Genomic DNA, 14830 nt, shown 5'->3' on the forward strand with positions numbered 1-14830 from the left:
GACATTTCGTCGAACACATTCATCGTCCCCTCAAACTCTCTACATTTCCCGTTCACTTAAATCAAAGAATTGGAAACAACGATATCCAACACGAACCCAATTTGGCAATGAACCGATTTTTCCATTAGTAAATTGGAAACAATGGAAAATCAAATGTACGGGAAATCATCGTTTCCAAGGTTTACTAATGGAAAACCTGGAATTTGAGAGACAGGGATTCCGATTGAGCGTAACTGTTATTATTGTAGTTTAAATTTTAGTTCCAGCTCTAGCTCTAGTGTAGAGAGATTCATGGAAAAATCTATACCTTGGCAATGAACCCAGTTTTTATACCTTGAAATCAAAGAATTGGAAACAACGATATCCAACACGAACCCAGGCTTGCTTGGTGAGTTGGAGAGATTCATGGGTGAATGAGAGATTGAGGAGATGGAGGAGGTTGAAAGGCGAGTGAATTGCGAGTAAGGAGGAAGAAGGTCATTTGGAGGATTTTTGGCAGTGATAATGATAAATGACTGATGCAAATATATTCAAATATTTTTGGCAATGGAAGAATGTAATTCCATTTGTGTAGTGAATGAGTATGATGGCTTGGGGTTCATAGATTTAAGGATAAATGGCAGCTCTGTTGAAGCTCGCTGCGGCGGGGAGAAGGAGAGAAAGTTAGAGAAATGGGGCTAAATGGGTTAACTGCAGCCTTAGTCCCTGAAATTGAAATCTTCTAGTTTAGTGACCAAAATAGAAGAGAAAAACATAGTTGAGTGATGAATGTTATAATTTACCCAATTTATAACGACTGAAATTAACAGAGAGTTGGTGATTGACGGAAAATATTGGTCAAAGGACACCGTTTGATTTTTTTTTCGAGTTGGAAGGTCACATTGATCCAAAAAACGATAGGGGCTACATTGGTTTTTTTAAAAATTTAGGGGCCTTTTATGCATTTAATCCAAATATTAATAATGATATGATATGTCACCATAAAATAATATCACGTTACCACCGACAAGTTTTTCAAAAATATCACGTAAATAATTTTATTAATTTTTTAATAATAAGTGATTAAAATAAAATTAAACATAATTTTAAAAAATAATTAAATGAATGTTTCAGAACAAAAGTGTTACTCAGGTAAACCACATTTGAAATCTAGAAAGAACACTAAAATTTTGTAGTTGGCATTTACTAGCGTTTTGTTACTTCCCAACGGCCATTCCCACCTTGAGCTCTCATCCCTCTTCTTCTTAAACTGTCCCCAGCTTGTTATCTTCTCTAACAGAATTTTGAAGAAGAAAGATTGAATCTTTTTCAATAAAAAATTGTCAAAAAAGTCGCCAATCTTCCCAATGCCACAACCTCACCACTTCAATGACTATGGCTTTGATCCCCAAATCCATCATTTTCAGGTTCAAATTCCTCCCAAAGCTTCTCCCTTTCCTCTCGTTGATTCTTTCTTTACTAAACCTTTTCTTGTTTTGGCTCAAAAACTCAGGTTTTGGAAGGATCAAGGAAGCACAAGAAAGAGACGACAAGCACCGTTGATGGTGTTGTACAGTTCAAGCTTCAAAAACCGTTTTCAGAAGACTACCAAAGCAATCGACAGAAGGCTAAAACGAAGAGGTATTGGTGGAGAAATGCTCTCTTTTTCTTCGGCAGGAAGAAACGGGTTCCCAGTGGTGAAAGGAACCAACTTGATGATGATCGAGTGAGTGCTAAAGCTTCGAGGGGTTTGATTTTGGGACCTCTTTACATGACCGAGAGAGGCGGGAGTGGCTCGACAACCCCGTGTCGACCCACTAGCCAGTCGCATTCCGGCCCTTTAGCCGGAATCTCGACTCCTTATGTTAGTCTCAAGGAACTTAACATGGAGCAACAACCATACAGGGTTTCTACATCTTCATTGCCCATATATTTTGTCACTTAAAACCCATTTTTTAAAGCTTAGTTCATGATTCAAAATGGGTTGTGGAAACTGGAAAACTGCAAAAGTAAATTTCTGATATGTTTCTTCTAATGGATGAGATGATTAAGTCCTCATTGGTTTGATTTCTGCAAAACTAATGCACTCCTGTTTTGACTTGAGATTTATTGCTGGTTTCTGTCCTGGATCTGGAGGATTAACTCGTACAATACAAAAAACTAAAAGAAAATCCAAAGAGAATTCAAGTGAGAATTTGAAATTTTCTAGAGACCACATCAGTATTCGGTCCATCCCTAGGTGGACCTATTTTGAGAATCGATTGGACCAGTGAATGTAGGACCATTGTCAAAGGATGATACCCGATGACCAGGGCAAGTTGCATGTGCATCATCGTTCCGTGTCTTAAATTAGGGTACCCCTTAAATTAAATGTACGATCAAACTCTTGAGTTATTACAAGGGAACATCATTAAACTGTAATGGGACATGGAACCAAAGACTGTTTTAAGGCATGTTTGCTTGCTTACAGTTTTGTGTCTGCAAATTCTGCTTCCTTGATAGGCTCAGAATTTCTGGGATTTCGTCTCCTTTTCACGTTCACAAGAAGAATTATACATTTGCAAGTGAAGAACACAATCATCAATCCAAGTGAAAGCACCAAAATGAATTCAATCACTATAACCGATTCCAGAGCTGTCACCACCAAAACCAACAGTTCGATAATCAGTTTATCACGTCGAGTCCGAGCATGACTATAAGGATACGGGAAAGAACAACTTACTACGAATTATCGATGAGCTCATCGGTTTCCCTTTGATCAGATTTACGGTAGCCTCCGCGACCAAAGGCTTTGTTATCCTATCTACACAATCCAAGTCACATCCGTACCGGCCTAAATCATTTACTTTCACCGTTAACACCGCAGCATCATGTTCTCCTCCCTGAAAGAAACACAAGATGATTAATCCAATCCTTCCCTATGTACATATAGTAGCTGCAGAATATGATAAGTGTTACGTGGTAGGATAAGTGTTGCATGATTGCATTGCAATCGGTGACCGATGCTCGGAATCTTATTCCGATAGCTCTGACTATGAACTGTTTCGAGATGGTAACATATGTTTGAAGTGGTTGCCATTGATAACTGTCCTTCGACTTCAGTTCGGTCGAATCGATAAGAGCAGCCGGTAATGTTGCTAGCAAAAATCCTTCACTCACTTCCATCGAAAACGCCAGTTCAAAGCCTGACTCACCCCCTGAAATTTCATTCACCAGCACGGTGTTACTCGGAATCGAGTATTAAGTATCCTAATCGTAGTTTAAGCATTCCAGATACTTACCGGTGAAATTAAGAACATCCGGATCACCGATGGAGAACCGAAATCTATCTGTTTCTTCGTTGAACAACAAAGATTCATCCCTAGTGTTCTTCAACATAATGAATTCCGGAACATTAACATATGGAGGATCATTAATAGGATCCACTACTACTTGAACATCCAAGTCATTAACTCCATTTCGGTTCCTGGCCGATACTCGAAGGGTGTCATTCCCCGAAAAATTCCCATTCCTTGTATGATGAAAGTCATTGGAAAGTTACATCCTTGTATTCATGTCCGAAAAGCAGAAAAAGGTACAGCTAAAACAGAACTTGCAATCGAATTCGATGATTAGTACCCGAGATACTGAATTGACTGAAGGGCGAAATTGATCACATCTAAACGTCCTTCAATGGTCAGATTGGTTCCTTTCTCTCCTTTATTCACAGAAAATTCACTCCATATGGGCTGCCAAAACTGCATTGACATAGGTGATAGGAATATTGTTCCATACTTGGCACTGAGAATGACAGAGATATTCTCGGAATGATCCGAATATTTCAATTTGAATCCATTGTAACCACTGCAAACCGTGAGCTAAGAGTTCAGTTCTTATGAAAAAAATGACCGATACGAGCCATGAATTCGAGACAAAGCATGAACTATACCCGAATCTCGGACTTATTAGATCTTCGGTTGCCTGCAATTGGTTTGGAAAAGAAACAAACTGAGGTGGAATGGTGAGTACAGATATTTTGACGGTAGCATTAGCAAGGTCCCCATTAATGTTTGATATTGTATATAGGAAAGAATCATTCCCAAAATAGTCTTTATAAGGTGTATATCTAAAGAGCATTCCATATTGAAGAAGTGAGCCATGAATTGGCTGCAAAAGAAAAAAAAAACATAACATGTTGCATGTTAACAGGGAGTAAGAAGGGGAAAGGATTCTCGGAATTCAACATTAATTGATTTCGACCTTACGTTTGAGAATTCGACGACACTTGCATTGGCACCAGCAAAGTAGTCATTTTCCAACACATTGAACGCGATCGACTCGTCCTCCCAAAGAGAGATTATATCATCATATGCTTTGGGAAAATATTCACCTGGCAGGGCATTAGAAGCAAAGATTTATAACATCATAGTCTTGTGTTACTTGAATAACACGGCAGTGCCAACTTACTTCCGTACACGTTGATCGCGAAAGGGCAGGGTGAGAAATGGTTTCCTTCGAACAATACGCACATCTCGTAAGTGCCGACTTCCATGGCAAGATAGTGACCTATATATGAACCATCATTGTTATCCACAAACATCCAGTTCGAGAAACCTGGCTTCTCAACTGAAGTAAGCACGATTCTTAGCTTCGAAGTTTCAGAAACAACAGGGTTCGAAAATGAATCCATCAACTGTACTACTATTTCATTTCGAACCAGCTTCAGTGCCTTGGGAGCAAATGCCACCACTCCTGAGACTGATATATTAACTTGACCTGTAAGAAAGAAGTATAAAACCATTCACTTTCCTAGTGTAATCATGTGAACCATATCAAACTAGGCACGGCTCGGGTTTTCAAGGTTTGAATAGGTAACATAAACTCGATCAGTTGTACCTGGTTTTACTTCCTTTGTGAATGGACTACCACCATTTAGGATTATATTTCCACAGAACACATAAATTCTATAGATCCCACTCTTCTGAGGAGTATACATGACATTGAAAGCAGTAGCCCAAACTGTCAAGCTTCCAGGAGACTGAGTTTATAATCAAACTGTCATTAAAGTCTCAAACATAACATTCATGCATGCATGCATACATACATTGTTTCAGAACAAAAACAGTTCTTACAGTGTTGTTTAGACCCATGGATGGAACAGGAGCAAGTTCGGTTTCACTTGTAGCAATGTCAGGCAATTCTCCTGCATAAGATAAGGCTGTTTATGAAATGAAATGAAACGAAATCGAAATGTCGGTAAATTGCTTGAACCTACATACCATTACTGATCTGTGTAGGAGATATAGTAGGAGGTATGGATGTCGAATCGATTTCCCTTTCGATTTCTACTTGAAGTCTTTCTACTTCCACTGGGGAGGGATATTGGAAGGCGTCGCGTAGATAAACCGAAAACTGTGCCGGTTCCCCTGCAACAGAAGTATTTAAACCAGTCCCGTTGACGATGCTCTCTACTCCATCGCAATAACCTATTCGAATATGTGTCCGACATGGATACTTTAGGGAAAATAAGAATCCGGGTAACATACAAGTAGAATGAACAACAACCTTTAGTGACACACCTACAAAGACAGTATAAGCATATGGCATATAGGAAATGCTTTTGTTGTGCTTCATATCAGAAATGGTGAGCAAGAAGTTCCCTGCTTTCGACATGCTGAAAGAAAACAGCTGAACCCCGGGTTCTACTTCTTCGAACTGCAAATCCGTTACGGGGATCGACAAGTTTGTGTCATCCTCGATAACGTCCGCGTCGAATTCATACAATCCCGGAACAAGGTTGCGGTATCGATCTTGCTGGTATATAAGTATTTCCATCTTGGAAAAGATTTGCCATGCATTGAATTCAAATCTCCATTTGGCCACACAATTGGAGACATCTAAAGGTCCTGCAAAAGACGGATCGAGTTTACCGACGCATGTTAAACCGGTATTGAACGCTTATACCCGAGTCTGAGTAACATTAAAGCAAAGCAAATCACCTGGATTTACCTTGAATGGTAATGGAGAGCCATTCAAGGTCTGGTTTGCTCCTTGGATATTCAACAAGAAGTTTCCTGCTATAACAACCATGAACTCCATTATGATATAACCAAATTCATTCCAAGCCATGGATGTGATATTTAACAAACTCGAAACCGAGCCATTTTCATGGAGAGCGGTCACCGAGATGTTATAAGAACTCGGTTCTTTGTCTATCGAAGTTATGTTATTTCCGAATGCGTCTTTCCGAAGAATCAAAACCGGAGCGGTAGAACCGGCTTCGAATTCATCCCAGAATGCTAACCAGGAAGCAACACTGGCAGAAGGGTACACAGGACCTGGTTCAACAGTGAAATGTAGAGATGAATCCATGACTTTGAAAGGGTCATCATTGATGATGACATTGAATAAACCTGCAAGGATCGGGACAAAGACAATCTGCCAAGTACTAGGATCGCCATTGATGTCTAGAAAAACTCCAGATATGTAAGAACTATTCCCTGTCTTCCCGTTCACTGAAATCAAGGGATTGAAATCAGTTCTATCTAGTGAAGCATTTGCTTTACTATCGAAATTTCCCAGAACTTTGATTTTGATAGTTGCAGTTTCCCCAGCTTTGAATGCATCCTTGTCATCCAACCAACTGAATGCAAACTTTGGTATCACTGCTTCATCTAAAACATGTAATAACATCGTATTAAATACAATAATTTAAGTTATAAAAAATAGTAGTTTTTATGAAGAACATGTGAATACCTGCAGAAGAAGATGAGAATAATGTGAGGGTCGAAATTAAAATTAAGTGAAATCTGACCGCCATGATTGAGGAACTTCAAATGATCGCTGTCATTGCCATTGGCTCTTTTCTTGAGGAATGCAAGTGATGGAAGTTATTGAAAGGGTAGTTTATCACTTGTATTGGGGTTTTGACACGTGTTGTTAAGATTAAATTAGGTTCGAAAGTCGTTACTGACAATAATTATAGAAGATTAATATTCTTTCTTCTTTTTAAAGTATGTTTGGATTTTTTTCTCACTAAATTAAGGAGTATGTTTTATTTAAATTTTATCAATAAATTTTTATTAAATAATTAAGAGTGTCTAAAACATATGTTATATTATTTATAATATATAATAATATTTTCATTTGTGGGGTGGGGGGGGATTAAAAGAAAACACCATGACCTTGTTAATAGAAGCGCAAAAGAACTTGCAACTAATACTGATGAGATTGAGCAAGATGGTGAGATTTCCAAGAGACTCGAGATATTGAGATTGCTTGTTCAACACGAAACGATGTGGTTGAACACGTGGACCGAAAAGAGCGAGGCTACGATGAGATTTCCAAGAGACTCGAGATATTGAGATTGCTTGTTCAACACGAAACGATGTGGTTGAACACGTGGACCGAAAAGAGCGAGGCTACGATGGAGTAACCGTCACGAAGTTGACGGATTTCGTCATCGTTCTCTTATCTTTCAGTTTCAGGATTTGACGGCCATCGTATCAAATATTTATTAAAATCAGTAATGTATCAAGCAAAGGTTGAAAGGGTTGAAAGGCATAATGTAAAAATCAGTCTCTAAAATTTATTAAAATTATTTTGGTCTTTATTTTATTTTGGATCATCTAAGCCTTAACCCTTCTATTTTCAGGTAAACTAGGGATGAGTATAGTAACGAAATTCGACGGGTTTTGACTCGATTTGATTCGATTGGGTTGGGTTTTAAAAAAAAATTATATTCGGGTCGGATTGAAATTTTTAAATATGATGTTTGGGTCGGATCGGGTCGGATTTAGATTTAAAAATAAAAATAATATTTTTTACTATTTCGGGATAAATCAGGTCGGGTGAAATCTTATTTTGGTCAGATCAGAACAGATCTAGGGTGGAAAATTCATTGTTCTCGGGTCGAGTAGACAAAAAATCCGACTCAACACTACTCATGTCCATCCCTAGGTAAAACGATCTCTTTGTGAGTGGAAACTAGAGTTAGGTGAAATCTTTGTTTTGTGAGCATGATTGAATCAAAAAAATTATACTATTCATTGAAACTCGGGTCAGGTCATGTTTAAGATAATTTTTCTTGACTCAAATCAGAGATAAAATCTGACTTCGACCTGGTCCGAAATATTATAAAATTATTAGTTTTTATTCATAAAATATGGGCTTAATTAAAAAATAATATAAAGAGAGATATTATTTAAATTATCTGTAAATAAATAATGTATAATTATATTACTTTTCGGGTCTGATATTTTTCATCATAAACTTGAACTCGATTCGAACTTATTCTTTAAAAATCTGACACAAACCGAAGCTGTTTTTTAAAAGAAATCGGACCCGATCGGGTCGGGTCAAAACATGTCAGGTTTGAATCATGTGCCAATCACCAGTAAAAATCGTTAGTTAACAAATGATTAATGTAACACTCTATGAACGATGGAGGAAGAATAACTTGGTAAGCGAGGACGAATAACTTGGGGTTTAGAATGAGCTTGAAAAGATGGATAATTTTATAATATTTCTTAATTACATTTTTATCGCAGGAAACGGGTACTTCTAGATAGCAATGGAATTATTATTTGCTAGTATTATTATTGATAATCTTGTTGATTTTAGGGTGCTCATTTTTGTGCCTCCTCCATTGGTATACTGCTTGATATGTATATACTAATGCGTGTGTGTTTGTTTATTACTTTTATGAGCCGAAATGATTGTATTATATGGATCAAGTGCCTGATTATTTACTGATACATAAATTTTTATGGAATTTTGTTTGCAATCTCATAGAGCTTTCTCCTTCTCTGGCCTCAGCAACAGCATTTGGGGCCTCCAGTTGAGACAACGTCCATGTTGATGGTGAAGACAAGTATATCTGATACTTGAAGGAAACGTGTGAAAATTTGGTCAAGTCGTCTCTCAAGTATAAACGTGTGAAATTTCTTTATGTAATAGCTCTGACTACGAGCAGTTTCGGGATGGTAACATATGTTTGAAGTGGTTGCCATTGATAAATGTTCCTCGACTTCAGTTCAGTTGAATCGGTAAGGGCATCCGGTAGTGTTGGTAGCAAAAATTCATCACACACTTCCATCGAAAACGCCAGTTCGAAGCCTGACTCACCCCCTTAATTTTTCACCAGCACGATGTTACTCGGATTCGAATATTAAGTATCCTAATCCTAGTTTAAGAATTCCAGAAACTTACCAGTGAAATTAAGAACATCCGGATCGCCGATAGAGAACCGAAACCGATAACAACGAAGATTCGTCCCTAGTGTTCTTCAACATAATGAATTCAGGAACATTAACATATGGAGGATCATTAATGGGATCAACTACTACTTGAACATCCAAGTCACTAGCTCCATTTCGGTTCCTGGCCGATACTCGAAGGGTGACATTCCCCGAAAAATTACTGTTCCTTGTATGATGGAAGTCATTGGAAAGTTATACCCTTGTATTCTGTCCGAAAATTGGAAAAAAGGTACAGCTAAAACTGAAAACTTGCAGTCGAATTCAATGATTAGTTCCCGAGATACTGAATTGACTGAAGGGTGAAATTGATCACATCTAAACGTCCTTCAATGGTCAGATTGGTTCCTTTCTCTCCTTTATTCACAGAAAATTCTCATGTCATGGCTGCCAAAACTGCATTGACATAGGTGATAGGAATATTGTTCCACACATGGCACTGAGAATGACCGAAATATTCTTTGTCGGATCTGAATATTTCAATTCGAATCCATTGTAACCACCACAAACAGTGAGCTAAGAGTTCAATTCGTCGGGCCATGAATTCGAGACAAAGCATGAACTATACCCAAATCTCGGACTTATTAGATCTTCGGTTGCCTGCAGTTGGTTGGAAAAAGAAACAAACTGAGGTGCAATGGTGAGTACAGATTTTTTTACAGTAGCAGTAGCAGAGTCTCCATTAATGTTGCATGTTAACAGGGAGTAAGAGAGGAAGGATTCTCAGAATTCGACATCGAATGATTTTCGATCTTACTTTTGAGACTTCGACGACACTGGCAATGGAACCAGCAGATTAATCGTTTTCCAACACATCGAACGCGATCAACTCGTTCTCCCAAAGAGATATTATGTACAAGTCTACTAAAGTACATTAACATTTATTAAATTATACTGAAATGATTTTTTTTGAATATCGAAACTTTAAAAGTTATAAAATGGTTATTATACTTATCGAATTGCTACAAAATAATTCTTAAAACAGATAAGACTATTATAAAATATTCCTTAAACTTGTTAAAATTTATCACTATTTTATAACGTGTGGTAATTATTTTTGTAAGGGTTTAATGACTATTTTATAATTTTCAATACTTTAATAGTTAAAAGATTATTTTAATATAGTTTGATGATCATTTGTTTATTTTACCCAAATTTTTTTTCTTGTAAAACTAGTCACATTGACCTGAACATCTAAAATTTCAATTTGGGTTTTGGATGTTTTGAGACATATGCACATGTTCCCAAATCCGGCTTTTAATTTGCTTCCATTGCATACCCTATGTACTATGTCATCTACACACACATATATCTGTGATAGTGCCCGTCAAGTAAACAAACTTATTTTTCTTCTTCGGTAAAGTACATAAATAGTCTTCGGCTATATGACATTACTTTGTTGAGTCCTCAAACTATTAAAAGTTATAAAATGATCCTCTGACTATAGGACATTATCTTGTTGAGTTCATCGACTATTAAAAGTTACGTAATGGTCACTCGGTTATTCATATGTTCCAAGCCAGTCATTTCGTTAAAAATGATGACAGTTTAAGCTAGACGTTAATCTGTTAACTGAGATATGATAAAATTTGTTCTCATGATCTCAAATAACCATACAACTCAAACGGTTATGAGATCATATTTTATCATATCCAAGTCAATAGGTTAACATCCAGCTCAGACGATGTCAAATTTTTAACAAAAATGATGAGTTTGGAACATACGAATAGGCAGGTGATCATTTTGTAACTTTTAATAGTCGAGAGACTCAACAAAGCAATACCCTATAGTCGAGGGATCATTTTGTAACTTTTAATAGTCGATGGATCATTTTGTAACTTTTAATAGTTGAGGGATTAAACAAAGAATTGCCATATAGTTGGAGGACTATTTGTGTACTTGACCTTTTTCTTTTAGGGTAAATTATGTATTTAGTACTTAAACTATCAGTTTTGGTCTATTTTAGTATCTAAACTTTCAATTTTTCAAAAGCATATCTAACGTTTAGTTTTTGTTTCATTTTAGTACCCCACCGTTGAAAGCTTAACACGTTTAGTACCTAAACTCTCAATTTTGGTCTGTTTTAGTACATAAACTTTCAAACAAAATTCAAAAAATGAACAAAAACTAAACTTTAGGTATGATTTTGAAAAAAATGAAAATTTAAATACTAAAACGGATCAAAACTAATTGTTTGAATACTAAACGCGTAATTTACCCTTTCTTTGACTTATCTATTAAACCTTTTTTTCTTCTTCTCTCATTTTGTGTTATCTAAGTTTAGACATTTTCGATGGTCCTGGTGTCGTCCGACTATTCTCGTCCACCTTTTCTCCTTTCTTTCACCCTCAATTGCTCGGATTCACCATTGTTCTTGGGAGTCATATGTGTTGGTAAATTATATGTATATCCTGTGACCACTTAACTATTACTCATTTTTATTTTGATCATCGATTTTTTTAATTTTATCAACCAGATCATCTAATTATTTAAGTGTTGCAATCAAGTTACTAGTCATGTTAAGATTTAATGAAGCAATTGACGCGACTGTTATAATATTTATATAATTATAAATTTAGTCATCAATATTTACATATTCTATCAATTTAGTCATAAATCAAATGATAACACACATCACAATCTGAATTGAGGATATCTTCATACTTTAAAATTAATTTAATTAAAAGTAAATCCATTTCAAAGTCCTGATAAAAAATAATAAAATAATACAAACTCGACAAATTTCAATTTGAACTCATTATTTTTAAGATATTTTATAACTCTTATTTTGAAAATGAGATCCAAATTTGAGTGATGTGGATAGTGAAGTGATCAAAAGTGACAGCCACCGAAACTCGAATATTGTGAACGTGAGGATAAAGAAATAGGGTAAACTTAAACATAGGTTGGTTGAGTTTAGGCGATGGGATGTGGATATGTTCGCATTTTATCGGGAAAATGACAAAGGCTGACTGGGTTCGGGACACATGCCTGCTAATATCGCACGGTTAAAATAAGGTTTCAATGCCTAATGTTCTCCCAATCACCTATGTAGACCATCTACAATTGCAGTCTAGGGAAGTCTTTACTTTCGCTTATCACCTTTTCAAACACATCCAAATCATACACCAACACTCAACCATATATATAGGTTGTAACACCTACATCATATGGGTCACCTCTCCGACGAGTTCAGGAGTGTCACACTCGATCATCGAAATGATTAAAAGAATTTTAAACTATATAAAGATCAAAGCAATCGTACAAAATGGCTAAACTCTCGACATAATGTTCTCGAACAAATTATTTCACTAGATAATGCTCTCTCAAGATTAATTGCTCAAATAGGGTGAAATCTATCGTAGGTCGCCATGCCTTCCGGGCGACCTACTACGTGGCCAGCCATGCACGTCCCCAAGCATAGGTCGCCACGCCCTCCGGATGACCTTGTAGGTCGCCATGCACTCCGGGCGACCTTGTAGGTCGCCATGCACTCCTGGCGACCTTGTAGGTTGCCATGCACTACCTCCTGCTCCTTGCGTGATTCCTCCTGCCCTCCCATAGCTCGCTCGGATAGCCTCGGTCGGATGCCCTCGGATGTCCAGCGTGTTGGAACGTGCATGACACATGCAATCTCTCTCAAAGCTCGCCGGGAAGACATGGCGACCTAGTAGGTCGCCCGGATGGCATGGCGACCTACGGTCAACACTGTAGATTTCACCCTATTTGAGCAATTAATCTTGGGAGAGCATTATCTCGTGAAATAATTTGTTTGAGAACGTTATCTCGAGAGTTTATCCTACAAAATTTAGAGCTCCTTCAATTTTAAAAACTACTCTAATAAAAAGAAATTACAACTTGACTTAATACCAAAAAGGACTCTTATATATCCGTCTAAGTATTTATTTATTTAACTCAGATAATCTTATTAAGACTTATTTGATGATGTTGTTATCCATGTCGCGATCTATAAAATCTATAATAGGTGCACGAAAATAATCCAAACACTGAATAAAAAAAATCAGTGATACATTTCTACTATATTATATTTCATGTGTGACATAAACGTAAGCATGTAAATCGGACATAAACATAAAGACATTAAATAATGGCATGATAATAAAATTACCCCCAACGTTTGCACAAATGGTCACTTTACTCCCTATTTTTTTTGGAAGCATTTTAGCCTACAACATTTCATTTTGGAGCAAAATGTCCCCTGGTTGGATGAAAAATTTCAGTTGACTAATTGTTAATGTTTCATACGGATGTGGAAAACCCATGTGTGATGCCACTTCAGAAAAAATTATTTTTAGAGTAAACTATAATTATAATTAAGTACATATATTCGTATAAAAATATATTTAAAATAGTTTAAAAATATTTTTTGATGACGTGGCATCACACGTGTACCTGTCACATTAATAGGAAGTGTTGACTGCTAGTCAATTAACGATTGTCATCCACCCATGGGGCGTTTTGCTCTAAAATAAAACGTTGGGGGCAAAGTGACTTTTTACGCAAAGGTTGAGGGTAATTTTGTTATTATGCCTTAAATTATATATACATGGGTTAGGATCCACTTACACCGTGTAAAACGCTTTAAGTTTTACACCTTTTTAAGACTATTGGATTGGTGGAAATCAAAGGTTGAGTTTAACTCATTTTTTCCAGTGAATATTTTCTCATTTTCTACTTTAATCTCATAATTTAATTTCTCTCATCCAATGGTTGTAAAACTAAAAGAGTTTTACACAATGTAATTAGATTATGCCTATATATATATGGGTTATGATCCACTTACACTGTGTAAAACTCTTTTAGTTTTACAACATTTTAGGACCACTTGATTAATGGAAATAAAAGGTTGAGATTAACTCCTTATTTTTTGTGTGAATATCTTCTCATTTTCTACTGTTAATCTCATCCTTTAATTTATTTCATCTAATTATCTTAAAAAATGTAAAACTAAAAAGAATTTTACATAGTGTAATTGGATCCTACCCCATATATATACGACTTAATGCCAAATAAGTGCTCAAACTATACTTTTGTGCCAAATAAGTGCCTGCATTTTTTTGGCCCATCTGGGTGCCTAACATTACAAACGTTAACACTTTAGGTGCCCGGGTCATCAACGACGTTAGTTTCCCTCGTTAAGTGACATGTGTCACAATCTGGTAATTTTGAATTTTTTAAAATATTAAAAATATTATTATATTTATAAAAAAAACTTTAAAATTTCTTATAAAACAACCCTAAAATCCCAAATCATAACCTTAATCCACCGTCGTACCCCTCACCGGTCATGATCGTCACCACTGACGTAGTCCTTGCCATCATCCTAGTTATATGATGTCATAGTTGTTGTCGATTTACCATCGGAATCGCTTGGGATCGCGATTTTCATCCTAGGGTTCGCGGGACTTAAATGACGATTTGTCGTCGATCGGTCGTCAACCGATCATAATTTTATAGAGGTTTTGGTCGCCGGGGGAGGGGAGGTCGGATAGAGCTTCTTCGACAGCAAAGGGTAACGGTCGATGTGGGTTTAAGGGTTGAAATGAAAGTTTTTAAAGTTTAGGGGTTATTTCAAAATTTATGTGTTTTCTTTT

General features: G+C 36.6%; 2 protein-coding genes across 2 annotated transcripts; one reads left to right on the forward strand and one right to left on the reverse strand.

Moving 5' to 3' along the window:
• The first annotated feature begins 1292 nt into the window (after positions 1 to 1292).
• LOC120115027 lies at positions 1293 to 1930 on the forward strand. The gene is made up of 2 exons (XM_039135799.1): positions 1293 to 1406; positions 1493 to 1930. The coding sequence occupies exons 1-2, from the start codon at positions 1347 to 1349 to the stop codon at positions 1922 to 1924; spliced, it is 492 nt and encodes a 163-aa protein (XP_038991730.1). The 5' UTR covers positions 1293 to 1346; the 3' UTR covers positions 1925 to 1930.
• A 513-nt stretch (positions 1931 to 2443) lies between these two features.
• LOC120115041 (protein GAMETE EXPRESSED 2-like) lies at positions 2444 to 6651 on the reverse strand. Its single transcript, XM_039135811.1, has 13 exons — positions 5958 to 6651; positions 5538 to 5864; positions 5238 to 5444; positions 5091 to 5161; positions 4855 to 4996; positions 4426 to 4734; positions 4224 to 4348; positions 3908 to 4125; positions 3598 to 3822; positions 3261 to 3490; positions 2938 to 3176; positions 2702 to 2861; positions 2444 to 2613 (listed from the first exon to the last, which is right to left on the reverse strand). The coding sequence occupies exons 1-13, from the start codon at positions 6649 to 6651 to the stop codon at positions 2444 to 2446; spliced, it is 3117 nt and encodes a 1038-aa protein (XP_038991742.1).
• Positions 6652 to 14830: the final 8179 nt, after the last annotated feature.

This window comes from Hibiscus syriacus, unplaced genomic scaffold (genome assembly GCF_006381635.1).
Source record: "Hibiscus syriacus cultivar Baekdansim isolate YM2019G1 unplaced genomic scaffold, ASM638163v2 tig00110257_pilon, whole genome shotgun sequence".
NCBI lineage: Eukaryota > Viridiplantae > Streptophyta > Magnoliopsida > Malvales > Malvaceae > Hibiscus > Hibiscus syriacus.

Coding starts and splice junctions, on each gene's coding strand:
- LOC120115027 (XM_039135799.1), top strand. CDS start 1,347: ATGCCACAACCTCACCACTTCAATGACTATGGCTTTGATCCCCAAATC. Junction 1,407..1,492: donor CCCAAATCCATCATTTTCAG/GTTCAAATTCCT, acceptor TCAAAAACTCAG/GTTTTGGAAGGATCAAGGAA.
- LOC120115041 (XM_039135811.1), bottom strand. CDS start 6,651: ATGTTATTACATGTTTTAGATGAAGCAGTGATACCAAAGTTTGCATTC. Junction 4,997..5,090: donor CCATGGGTCTAAACAACACT/GTAAGAACTGTT, acceptor TTATAAACTCAG/TCTCCTGGAAGCTTGACAGT. Junction 3,823..3,907: donor CTAATAAGTCCGAGATTCGG/GTATAGTTCATG, acceptor CACGGTTTGCAG/TGGTTACAATGGATTCAAAT.